This window comes from Coregonus lavaretus, assembly GCF_964263955.1.
Source record: "Coregonus lavaretus genome assembly, contig: HAP1_SCAFFOLD_979, whole genome shotgun sequence".
In the NCBI taxonomy this organism is placed as follows: Eukaryota; Metazoa; Chordata; class Actinopteri; order Salmoniformes; family Salmonidae; genus Coregonus; species Coregonus lavaretus.
The window spans coordinates 52501-65000 of NW_028156106.1; the positions used below are offsets into that span (position 1 = coordinate 52501).

At 51.8% G+C, this 12500-nt stretch overlaps 5 protein-coding genes across 5 annotated transcripts in view; all 5 read right to left on the reverse strand.

Moving 5' to 3' along the window:
- Positions 1-56, reverse strand: part of LOC311126826 (histone H2B) — a gene marked incomplete at both ends in the record, with an annotated part of 375 nt that extends 319 nt beyond the window's left edge. Inside the window, one exon of the mRNA XM_084200806.1 lies at positions 1-56. This exon is cut by the window's left edge and continues 319 nt beyond it. Within this exon, the coding sequence (XP_084056932.1) occupies positions 1-56 (56 nt within the window).
- A 682-nt stretch (positions 57-738) lies between these two features.
- LOC311126829 (histone H4) lies at positions 739-1050 on the reverse strand (the record flags this gene model as incomplete). The annotated part of the gene is made up of 1 exon (XM_084200809.1): positions 739-1050. One exon carries the CDS (start codon positions 1048-1050, stop codon positions 739-741), a length of 312 nt encoding a protein of 103 aa, XP_084056935.1.
- A 2612-nt stretch (positions 1051-3662) lies between these two features.
- On the reverse strand, positions 3663-4143 carry LOC311126790 (histone H3.2; the record flags this gene model as incomplete). The annotated part of the gene is made up of 1 exon (XM_084200772.1): positions 3663-4143. Exon 1 carries the CDS (start codon positions 4071-4073, stop codon positions 3663-3665), a length of 411 nt encoding a protein of 136 aa, XP_084056898.1. The 5' UTR covers positions 4074-4143.
- Positions 4144-4551: 408 nt separating this feature from the next.
- Positions 4552-4938, reverse strand: LOC311126793 (histone H2A; the record flags this gene model as incomplete). Its single annotated transcript, XM_084200775.1, has 1 exon — positions 4552-4938. One exon carries the CDS (start codon positions 4936-4938, stop codon positions 4552-4554), a length of 387 nt encoding a protein of 128 aa, XP_084056901.1.
- A 7485-nt stretch (positions 4939-12423) lies between these two features.
- LOC311126795 (histone H1-like) overlaps positions 12424-12500 on the reverse strand; it is a gene marked incomplete at both ends in the record, with an annotated part of 27996 nt that continues 27919 nt past the window's right edge. The window contains one exon of the mRNA XM_084200777.1: positions 12424-12498. Within this exon, the coding sequence (XP_084056903.1) occupies positions 12424-12498 (75 nt within the window). The remainder of the gene's footprint in view (positions 12499-12500) is intronic.

Below are 12500 nucleotides of genomic sequence, written 5' to 3' on the forward strand. Positions count from 1 at the left end.
TTGGTGACGGCTTTCTTGGAGCCCTTCTTGGGCGCTGACTTTGCTGGCTCGGGCATGATGATGTCTCGTTGCTTCTCAGAAACGAATGAGGGGGTGAAGGGCGCTTACCCGTCTTATGAAGAGGAAGCTAAGCAAAGTCAGCGGCCGTAGACACTCCCCTGCTTGCTTGCTTGCCTCCCTCCCTCCCTCCCTCCCTCCCTCCCTCCCTCCCTCCCTCCCTCCTCTCTATAGCCTATGCTCTGTGACCGATGGGGAATTGTGTGTTTCAAAAGGGGGGCTTTAATAGGTGTCCAAATGGCACGATTGTTGTGCCAAATAATGCTGGTGATAGAATTGCCCACTTTGGCACCGTCAGACATAGGGCTCCCATTTTGGACTGTGTGTGTGTGTGTGTGCGCGCTGTCCCCCTCTTTTCGAGCCACGTCTACCGACTCGTGGTGGCTTTATGTTGTCCAAATTCCACTATTGCTTGACCCAAAATAATAACGTTCTTACACTTTGCCACTGTCAGATATAGGCCTCCCTCTGTGCGCTAAAAGTGGACGGGACATTAGAATCCTCTAATTAATACTCCCTGTCCACTCGAAGTGGCTCATACTTTCTTACTAAATTGCATACTAAACATTTGTTGTTATATATAACACTACATGGAATGGGCCCATTTTAAGCGGATGTGGGTGGCTCTTAAAAGAGCCTTTGGGTTCGAGTCGGGGTGTTGAGGTTCCGAAGAGAGTGGGTTTAACCGCCGAAACCGTACAGGGTGCGTCCCTGACGTTTCAGAGCGTAGACCACGTCCATGGCGGTAACGGTCTTCCTCTTGGCGTGCTCGGTGTAGGTGACTGCGTCACGGATCACGTTCTCCAGGAACACCTTCAGGACACCGCGGGTCTCCTCGTAGATCAGACCGGAAATACGCTTCACGCCGCCGCGGCGAGCCAGACGGCGGATAGCGGGTTTGGTGATTCCCTGGATGTTATCGCGGAGAACTTTGCGGTGACGCTTGGCGCCTCCTTTTCCGAGTCCCTTGCCGCCTTTGCCTCTTCCGGACATGGTGTGTTCGCTAGTTGAGTTCAAGTGAATGAATGATTTCAGCGCCGGTGCGCGGTGCGCTATTATCTGCGTTTGGTCGACCTGATTGAGGCCGGCGGCACAGAAAGCGCGCCTCTGTTATATGTTCGGAGGCGTTGCAAAGGGGAGGGCGCTCGTTCTAGGGGACTAGGGAGGAGCGATTTCAAAGATGACGTGAAAGCAACTAACGTGCGCGGGAAACATACTCAAATACTGATATAGGCTATGTGGAACACAAGGCCAAACTGTGACAACTGGGAGATCAGCTAGTACACTGTGTCCCTCTCCTCATATTGTTGTTGTTGTTGTTGTTGTTGTTGTTGTTGTTGCACCTGATTCTACTCATTGAGGACTTGGTAATTTAGGTGACAGGTTGTTCAATCAGCTGTGGCTGTCCAGGCCTACAAGAAAAATGGGTCCTGTTGGGGGTAGCCTACTCTACCGCTGGAGTTGGGAAACACTGAAATGGAAGGGGGACACGCAGTGAGCAAAACTCCTAACCACATAAAAACACAGACACTTGAGATCATTAAGAGCTATAAGGAGTCCATCAACTACCTGGTCAGTCAAGTCATATAGGGGGGGATTTCATGGCCACCTGCTGGAGCAGAAGTCATGTTTGCCAACACTGGCCTTAAAATCATTAAATTTAGGAGCTATAAGGAGTCCATCAACTAACTGGTCAGTCAAGTCATATAGGGAGGGATGTCATGGCCACCTGCTGGAGCACAAGTAATGTTTGCCAACACTGGCCTTAAAATCATTAGGAGCTATAAGGAATAAATCAACTCATCATTCAAGTCATATAGGGAGGGATCTTAGCACCACCTGCTGGATCAGAAGTACCCTTCACCGTAGGCACAAGAGAGCCATCATCTCTCAACCGGTGCAATTTCCATAAGTATGTGGTAATAAAACAAACAACGACAGCTCCTCATATAGGCAGTGGTTTCACACATTTTTCTCCAAGATGTTCAAACGTTCATAGATGACCAGCAGGGTCAAATAATAAGCACAGTGGTTGTAGAGGTTGCAACAGGTCAGTCAGTACATCAGGAGTAAATGTCACTTGTTGTTAGTGTTGTAGTTCCTATTTCTACGGTGTTGCCTACCTGCAGCAATCATGATTTACCTGCAGTGTTGATTGCAATTACGTAATTTGTCAACTCATAATAACAGATGTTTTGCAAACCGTTGATGTTTAAATAAATGGATTCCCGGTGTCCGGATACCTTTTCTCTTAAGGGATGTGATTGAGTGAATCCAAAGTAAGTTGGTCTAAATACATAATAGGATGAATCATTCAGGTAAAATAACACAATGTCTATTTGAGTCGAATCAACGTAATATAATCCTTTTTACGTCTCTATCATCTTTACTCAATGTATTGGACCACATCAACTCAACTTACTCAAGCTTATCTACTCATAAAAACAAGCAAAAAGATCTACTCAACAATATGACGTGTGCTTTTGTTGACTGTAATAGCTTGAGTACATTCCACAAAGTCATTTTTTACAGTGTATCTAAAGACACGTTTGTTGTGGTGATGCACTTTTTCTTTGACGTTGAACTTGCATTGAACAGACAAATCCATTTCGTTACAACCCTTTTGTAGTATGACTTAGGAATATTTGTTGATGATCCTAATGTCTATGCGTGAATAGTGATTGGTTGTTGGTGAAATATTGCTGAGAACCCATCATTTCCTGGCCTTTTTTCACTATTGAGCTATTTTGAAACATTTGTTTTGCTATTGGATTCATAATGGTGACCTGGGACAAGTAATTAGTGAAACCAGAGTTCAGCAGTTGCCATTAAAGCGATCGAACCAAGTCATCCTAATAGGCTAGTATTAGCCTAAAGCAGGGTTTCCCAAACTCGGGCCACATTTTGGGAGTTTTTGCCCTAGCACTACACAGCTGATTCAAATAATCAACTCATCATCATCAAGCTGGGAGTATTAGAATCAGTTGTGGAGTGCTAGGGCAAAACGCAAAACGCGCACCCCTTGTGGACCCCAGGACCGCGTTTGGGAAACGCTGGCCTAAAGAGCAAATGCTGAAAGGGACTCACCATGAGGTGCAGTACCCACATTTAACCACAAGATGGCCTCCGTGCTCCATTGTAAAGTTTGGGCCTCTGCATGAGTCTCTCAGCAGCACTGCAACATGGGACTTTCAAAGTAAGTTGGCATGCAATGTTTTTTCTGGACTGCATGCAAGGCTATTATTACACACAACTAATAGTGTCAATTATTCATCTGAACACAATTCTTGTTACTATTCGGCCTATATTATCACTCGTTTCTTTTTCCCCTCCTTTGTAAAGCATTTTACTGTGTTACTATATAGTTCAAAGGAAGTGGATGATGCCAGATGGTTGTGTATATACACACACACAAACATTGAAGCTAGACTTCAGGCAACTAAAAAGGTGCAATACGTAGCTTTTAGACGTGTTAGTGAACAACATACATGGTGGCTAATGTAGAGGTGCGTGTATACATGGAACAATTGTGCCTTTTTGATGGAAATATGGAGGTGGCTCTTAAAAGAGCCTTTGGGGGATATTCGAGTTCAGGTCATCCTCATTTATGCGCGCTCTCCGCGAATACGGCGGGCCAGCTGGATGTCCTTGGGCATGATGGTCACCCGCTTGGCGTGGATGGCGCACAGGTTGGTGTCCTCGAACAGGCCGACCAGGTAAGCCTCGCTAGCCTCCTGTAGGGCCATCACGGCGGAGCTCTGGAAGCGCAGGTCGGTCTTGAAGTCCTGGGCGATTTCTCGCACCAGGCGCTGGAAGGGCAGCTTGCGGATGAGTAGCTCAGTGGACTTCTGGTAACGACGGATCTCTCTCAGAGCCACGGTGCCGGGCCTGTAACGGTGAGGCTTCTTCACACCGCCGGTGGCCGGGGCACTCTTGCGAGCAGCCTTAGTGGCGAGCTGCTTCCTGGGGGCTTTGCCACCGGTGGATTTGCGAGCGGTTTGCTTGGTTCTGGCCATGGCGCTGCTCTGACAGTCGGGAGTATAGCCTCGAAATGCCTATGTGAAGTTTATAAAGCCGGCAGTGGCGCCTGCTGATTGGACACCATCTCCCCACCACCCCGATTGGCCCGTTTCGCAGGCCTCCTCCGTTGGCCATTGGACGGGAGGCCCGGCCTCTCCAAAACTCAAACTCCCGGTGCGCGCGCAATAGGACGCCGCCGGCCCTTTACGCGCAATAATAGTCGCCAAAGTCAAGAGTGACAGCTTATAGGCACGTATCATCTAATGCTAGCCTGCTATGGCAAATGAGGCCAAGTAGGTGTTGTTGTTCATGCAAGGCCTCATGTGGGCACAGAATGTCGAAATAGTTGTGTATACACCCACTCAATGTATTGCGGTCATAGAAAGGTACTTTGCGCTTTTGGAGAGCTAGGTGGTTGGCTCTTAAAAGAGCCTTTGGGGGTTGAGTAGTCAAGTTGAAGTCGCAGTAGCGAATTTACTTGGCTTTGACTGCCTTCTCGGTCTTCTTGGGGAGTAGGACTGCCTGGATGTTGGGCAGCACACCACCCTGAGCGATGGTCACACCGCCGAGCAGTTTGTTCAGCTCCTCGTCGTTACGGACGGCCAGTTGCAGGTGACGGGGGATGATACGAGTCTTCTTGTTGTCACGGGCAGCGTTGCCGGCCAACTCCAGGATCTCAGCAGTCAGGTACTCGAGTACGGCGGCCAGGTAGACTGGTGCGCCAGCGCCCACACGCTCGGCGTAGTTGCCTTTGCGCAGCAGCCTGTGCACACGGCCCACGGGGAACTGGAGGCCAGCACGGGATGAACGGGTCTTTGCCTTCGCCCTGGCCTTGCCTCCGGTTTTGCCTCTTCCGCTCATATTGGTAGCTTGAGAAAGTCACAGAAAGTCTGAATGAGCCGCTCGCCACTTCGAGAGCCGTACATATACCTCGCCACAAGAGGCAACGATTGGCCACCGGGCCGGTGTGGCCTTATCCAATTGGAGCGAGGGACAGACAGATGGACAGACAGACAGCCCTAAGCCGGTTCCCACCCACAGGCAGCGAGTGAGAGGCTACTTTGTTTCCCTCCGACTTTGTTACTTTGTGTCATTTCGCGTGAGCGCCAAAATGTCCGAAATGACATCCACACATTATTTCTCTCCAAATGGGAAACAAACAGCTGGTGAGGGTGCACTCTTGAGTTTGAAATCGAAGCCACTATAGTATTGTTATTGTTATTACATGGCACTTGTAACACATCACAGCAGCCTGCCTCTGAACGGGAATAGCCCAGTGGCTCATATATAAAAATGGCTGTTGAGGGTGCACTCGTGAGTTCTATATCGTGGAGCTCCGCCCCATAGGGGAGCTATGCTCCTAGTGGTTTACCCTCTGCCCTAAGGCAGACGCAGCCTGAAACAAAATTATGCACACACCTACAGCCAATAGGAGTACAGGTGTCCCTATATAAGGAACCCCGTTCCCTCAATCTGCCTCCCATTATCTTCAGCGACTGGACTAGAGTGAAGAAGCCTAGAAGACTCAAGAAGAATTTCGTCGTTGACTGCCAGCCGTCAACGTCTTCTAAATGAGCACGCCAAGTTATCCACCCCCAAAGGCCCTTTTCAGGGCCCTATGCCGCTGTACCGCCATGGCTACTTCGGACCCCCACGACCTATGTTTCGTGTGCTTGGGACCGCTGCATGCCAAGGAAGGTCTCGGCAACCCTCCTAATTGCGCCTCCTGCGCTCTCCTTCCTATGAAGGAGAGAAAGCAGCGCTGGACGTTTTTTAGAGAGGAGGTCCCTCTCGACGACGCAATGTCCGTGCTCGCCTCTGGATCAGAGGCATCAGCGGGCAGTGCTGAGTCAGAGGATGACGGGGAGAGCGCCGAGCCGGATGTCCCAATGGGGCAATCTGGAGCTCTGGCGCCAGCCTTTAAGACCCCCTTTCCTACGGAAAGCGTGAGGTCTGAGGGTTCCCTGTGCGGAGATGACATGAGCTCTGCCAGGTCAGAGGCTCTGTCCTTCGCGGCCGCCTCTCTGCGTTCGGACTTTCCCGGACTCATTGAGAGGGCGGCCACCCGACTGGAGATTGCGCTGCCCCCAGCTCCCCCTCCAATGGAGGTGGATTTGATGGAGGGCGGCCCCTACTCCGTGCCGAGAAGGGCGGCTGAGCCAATGGCTCCAGCCTTGCCCTCTCTGGGCAAATATGTCGAGGGCTCGTGGGGGGCACCTCTGGCGGCGCGTTCGCCGGCCAGAGTGTACACCCCATTCACCAGAGTGGCTGGATACGAGTGGGCAGCTAAGGGAATCCCTAGGCTCGAAGGCGCCATGACGGCGTACCTAGTGCCGGGTTCGAGTCCCTGGGCAGCCTCCAAGAAGGCCACCCTGCCAGCACAGAGGGACAGGTTCACAGCCCAATTGGCTGAGAAATCCTTCACGCTGGGAGCCCAGAGCGTTGCAGCGGCGAACAACATCGCCCTCCTCGCGGCCTCCCTGTCCCGTCTCACAACGGGCAGGTCAGAGTTGACCGGTGAGGAAGTGGAGGAGGCCTCCAGGATTTCTGGAGCCATACTCCACCTGACGCAAGCGGTGGCGATATGCGCGGGCAGGACCATGGCCACCTCGGTGGTTACTGAGCGGCACCTCTGGCTGTCCATGACGGCCATGAAGGAGACCGACAGGACATCCTTGCTCAACGCCCCCGTCTCCAGCGAAGGGCTATTTGGCCTCGCTGTGAAGGACGCTACCGAACGCATCGCCAAACTGGACGAGGAGAGGAGGCACCTGGCGAAACATTTGCCACTGGCAATGAAGGCCAGCAGAGCCCCAACCAACCCGTCCACCTCCAACGCCCCCAACAAGTCAGCTGGGAGGCGAAGGGCCAGGCGACAGACGCACACCCAGAGCAGCGGGAGAGCGGGCTCGGCCCCTCCAGCAGCAACGGTGACAACGTCGGTCCCGCCGGAGAAGGAGGTCGTCCAGAGGCCAGCCTGGAAGCACCAGAAGGTGTCCCAGAAAAGGCGGCACCTCTGACGAGGCGAGGGGGAGAGAGCAGAAGACGGCCCGGCGCGTGACGCAGAGAGGCCTACTGTTCCCCCCCACCCCACTGTTCAGGGCGTGGAGGGCTGTTTTTATAAATATGTGAATAAAGAGATGATTCTCATTGACACTGTCAAAGAAGGACTTTTATTCCATAAGGTTAAGAACACTTCACGTTCTATGTCTCTCCCTCACCATCTTGAGTGTAGTTCAACCCACTTAGAGTGTGTAGCTGAGCGCGCTCAAGAGAGGAAAAGGGTAAAGGTAGCAAGGCACAGCCTTAGCTCACCTAATAAAGATCTCTTACTGCAGACTCCTAGGAGCTCTGCAGTAAAGGTCTCACATAGCAGGCAAATGCCTCTGTCCCAATGTGACATGAAGGCGCTGCCGTTAGCTGGGAATGACGCCTTGCTGCAGGCCAATGCCTCAGTCAACGCAGATCAGACCTGTGCGACGTTCACGGAGAGCGGGAATACCTCCAAGGTATGGACGCCTCCAAATTGTTCTGAACGTATCAATGCCCATGGCTATGAGCGCAGCTCGCCACACATTGAGTGTGTCGCTGAGCAGCCGCCTAAGACCAGTAAAGAAGCATTGTGGCGCCACCGTGTGGTGTCAGTCAGAGATCACACCTTTCAGGTTCTATTGAATTCTGTAAAGGATAGGTCTCATGTTAAGCGGCAGTCTCAGTCAGACAATGACATGATGACGCAATCGCTTTCCGGGCAGAGCGCTCTGTCTCAGGCCAGTACCTCAGACAGCGCAGTTCAGACCCGTGCTGCGTTCACGGAGGGCAAGATTACTGGAGTTACGGTCGTAACCAACGTATCAAAGCCCCCGACTCACCCAGAACGAGCTGATGTGTCCTCTCCCTTTCAAGGGGGGCCCACCTTGGGCTATTCCACCAACCCAGTGTTGGGGAATAGCGGCGGCAGGGGCCATAGAGGAATACAGGTCCTTCCTACTGGATGCACCACAGCTTCGTGCGCACCCGCTTTCCATGCATTGCTGGCAGTGGCGTCAAAGCTGTACCCTCTCACGCTGGCTAGAACAGACGTTAGAGAAGGGTTATGCCCTCCAATTCCGCCGAACCCCACCCCCGTTCAGGGGAGTGGTGGAAACGGTGATGAAAACGCCAGACAAAGTAGCCGCTCTGAAATCAGAGATTACGGAACTTTTGGCGAAGGAGGCGGTCACAGTAGTTCCCCGGGAGCAAAGGAACAAGGGGCTTTACTCGCCCTATTTCCTAGTGCCAAAAAAGACGGGGGGAGTGAGGCCGATTTTGGATTTACGCATTCTCAACGAGAGCATAACCAAACGGCCCTTCCGAATGCTGACGACAAAACGCCTACTGGAATGTGTTCAGAAGGGAGATTTTTGTACAAGCATAGACCTAAAGGACGCGTACTTTCATGTGCCGATACAATCGCGTCACAGAAAGTTTCTGCGGTTCGCCTTTCAAGGGGTGGCGTACGAGTTCACGAGGATGCCGTTTGGGTACGCCCTGGCACCTCGGACGTTTTCCAAATGTGTGGAGGCGGCATTGGAACCGCTGCGTCGTCAAGGGATAAGGCTATTAGCCTACCTAGACGACCTGTTGATTCTCGCCCCGTCAGCAGAGCTGGCGTTCACACACACGACACAGACAGTGATGCATCTCACGCGTCTGGGGTTTGCTGTGAATTGGAAAAAGAGCGCACCTTGGCCCAGTCATCAGATTGTCTACTTGGGACTACAGTTAGACACTGTTATGATGAGGGCGCGAATTTCGGACCCTCGAAGGGCAGCATTGTTGCTAGCCCTGAGGAAGTGTCGTCCGAATCACACAGTAACGGCGCTATCGATCATGTCACTTTTGGGTCTCATGTCGGCAGCCCACTCTGTGGTCCCGCTAGGGCTTCTGCACATGCGCAAAGCACAGCGGTGGTTCGCCCAACTAAGACTAGACCCAGTGCGTCAACGTCATCGGTTGGTGGTGGTTCCTCTCTCGCTAAGAGCAGACTTGGACTATTGGCGGAACCCGTGCGTTCTCACGCACGGAGTCCCGATGGGCAAGGTGTCATCCTACATTCCAGTGTTTACAGATGCCTCTCTGACTGGATGGGGAGGGACATGTCAGTCTCAAGCGATAGGAGGTGCATGGCCTCAATCAGGTCGTCACATCAACCTCCTAGAGTTGGAAACGGTGAGACTGGTCTTGACCCACTTCGCGTCTACCCTTCGGGGTCGCGATGTGCTGGTCTGGTCAGACAACCGAACCACAGTGGCTCACATAAACCGCCAGGGAGGGGTCAGGTCTCCTGCCCTTCATCGGGCGGCAGTGGAATTGTGGCTGTGGGCTCACAAGCACCTTCGCTCGTTGAGAGCAGCACACATTCCGGGCTACTTGAACGTAGGGGCAGACATCATGTCAAGAGGGGGTCCTCGAGACGACGAGTGGTGTCTGCACCCGGACATTGTTCTACAGATTTGGGAACAATTCGGGAGAGCCGAGGTGGACCTGTTCGCGTCACGTGTGAACGCGCAGTGTCCCCTATGGTTCTCTCTGAGGAACCAGGACGAACCGCCATTGGGAAGAGACGCATTCGCGCACTACCCGTGGCCGAGAGTTCTCCTGTATGCATTCCCTCCGCTGTCTTGCATTCTCCCACTGCTAGCCAGGGTGAGGTCAGAGGGGCTGTCAGTGATACTGATAGCGCCCGATCGCCCGGGGGCTCCGTGGTTTGCAGAGATGAGTCAGATGTTGATTGCGCCACCCTGGCCAATTCCACATCGACGAGACGCGTTGATTCAGGCGGGAGGCTCGATAGGGCAATGGCCCATAATCGGCCAACCACTGAAGGCTTGGTTCCTGAATGGGACAGGTTAAAGCGCCGTGGGTTGTCTGATGCAGTGATCAGAACAATACAGGGCGCAAGAGCCGGTTCCACTTGCAGGTTGTATACCAGCAGATGGAATGTTTTCTCACGATGGTGTGATACACAGGACGTGGACCCCATGAGCTGTCAGGTAGAGAGTGTGCTCTCATTCCTACAGTCTATGTTTGATAAGCAGAAATCGCCCTCCACTATTCGAGTGTTTGCAGCGGCAATTTCAGCTGGTCATGAAGGGTTTAACGGGAAAAGTGTGTTCACTCACCCGTTAGTGAGACGTTTCCTATTGGGAACGCGACGGCTTAGGCCAAGGCCTAGAGCTACGCTGCCCAAGTGGGATTTGGCATTGGTTCTCGAAGCGCTATGTAAGTCGCCGTTCGAGCCATTGAATCAAATACCCCTCAAGATGCTGTCTATCAAGACGGCGCTGTTGCTCGCCTTGACTACTGCTAAACGAGTCAGCGATTTGTGTGCACTGTCGACGAGACCCGACTGCCTAGCCATTAATGGCGATCTGAGCAGAGCGGTGTTACGTCCTAACCCGGCATTTGTGCCGAAGGTTATTAACAGTGCATATAGATCGCAGATCGTGGAATTGTGGGCTTTTCATCCCCCTCCTCACGGGGAGAGGAGTGAGGAAAAGCTTCACTGTCTGTGCCCAGTACGCGCTTTGGCGTGTTACGTTAGGCGCACAGAGGCGGTTAGGTCATCACCTCAGCTGTTTGTGTGTCACGGTGCGGCTGCATTGGGTAGACCACTTTCAAAACAGCGTTTGTCTCATTGGCTTTGTGAAGGCATTGAGACGGCGTACGAGGCGGCGGGGCAACAACCGCCTCAGGGTATTAGAGCGCACTCCACTCGTGGAGTAGCAGCTTCTACTGCTCTTTTCAGAGGAACAGAGGTAGAGGATATTTGTAGAGCAGCGTCATGGTCGACACCGTCTCCTTTTATCCGTTTCTATCTGTTGGATATGTCTTCTAACTCTTTGGCTCGGTCGGTACTCAGCGTGGCTGAAGGGAGATCTTGAGCAGAACAGAGAAAGAAAGCAGGATTGTGAATAAGTTCATAAGTCCACTTTTATTAGAAGTAACATATTATGGACATGTTTTCTAACTCTTTTGTTCGATCGAATTTCAGCAGAGCTGAAAGGCGTTCTTGAGCTAGAAAGAGAGGACAGAGCAGGACCTTGGACAGGTTCCAATCAGGTCCGCTCTGGTTAGGAAGACTTATGTCAGGAATAAGCCTTTTAAACTCCAATCTCGATTGCACTCAGCACAGCTGAAGGAGAATCTTGAGGTAGAGGAGGGAGAAGCAGGATGATAGACTGATCTCTATCAGGTCCGCTTTGGATGAAGAGCATATTCTGTGGCATGTCTCCTGGCTGACAGTATCAGCATATAGAAACATGTACTGAGTGGACAGAATGTGAGGTCATCTATCTGAGGTTCAGTTTAGTATGACTGGTATATTTTGTTCCATAGAATATTGAGGCACGGCTATCTGCTAGTCAGATTAGCACGGCGTCTATTCTATTGATCTGCCCAACAGCCATTGACATTGTCATTGAGCTAGATGGGGCGGGTCTATAACCGATGACGCGGTATATTGTGACGCCTTGATGGGTTTTTAGTCGCAGTACTGCGGGAATTGGTTGCAGCCATTGCTGGGCTTGACCTTTGCATTTTTTAATGGGAAGTGTTAGGCTCGGCAGGGAGTACATTTTGGAGCGTTTCGCTCCGCCTTAAACCACTAGGAGCATAGCTCCCCTATGGGGCGGAGCTCCACGATATAGAACGACTAGTTACCGGAGTGTAACTCCAGTTCTATGAGTGGAGCGGAGCCCCATAGGACTTAAGGCCCTACCGACCCTCTCTAGTCTCGCTGAAGATAATATCTCGGGAGGCAGATTGAGGGAACGGGGTTCCTTATATAGGGACACCTGTACTCCTATTGGCTGTAGGTGTGTGCATAATTTTGTTTCAGGCTGCGTCTGCCTTAGGGCAGAGGGTAAACCACTAGGAGCATAGCTCCCCTATGGGGCTCCGCTCCACTCATAGAACTGGAGTTACACTCCGGTAACTAGTCGTTTCAATTCGAAGCCACTATAGTATTGTTATTGTTATTACATGGCACTTGTAACACATCACAGCAGCCTGCCTCTGAACGGGAATAGCCCAGTGGCTCATATATAAAAATGGCTGGTGAGGGTGCACTCGTGAGGTCGAATTTCTGAGCCATTTTGGCCCTCTATTATATGCCTCTCCCTTCGCACACACCCAGAGTGGGACAATGTTGTGTGCGTAAAAGTAGCCTAGTGTGCGTAATTTCTTTTCCACGACAGGTAGTACATGGAAATCAATGCGCTTTCTATGGAAAGAGGTGGGTGGCTCTTAAAAGAGCCTTTTGTGGTACAACATGTATCGAGTAGAACACTGTTTGTAATAGGTTTACTTCTTCTTGGGGGCTGCCTTCTTGGCCTTGGCTGCCTTGGGCTTGGCGGCTTTGGGCTTGGCTGCCTTTGTAG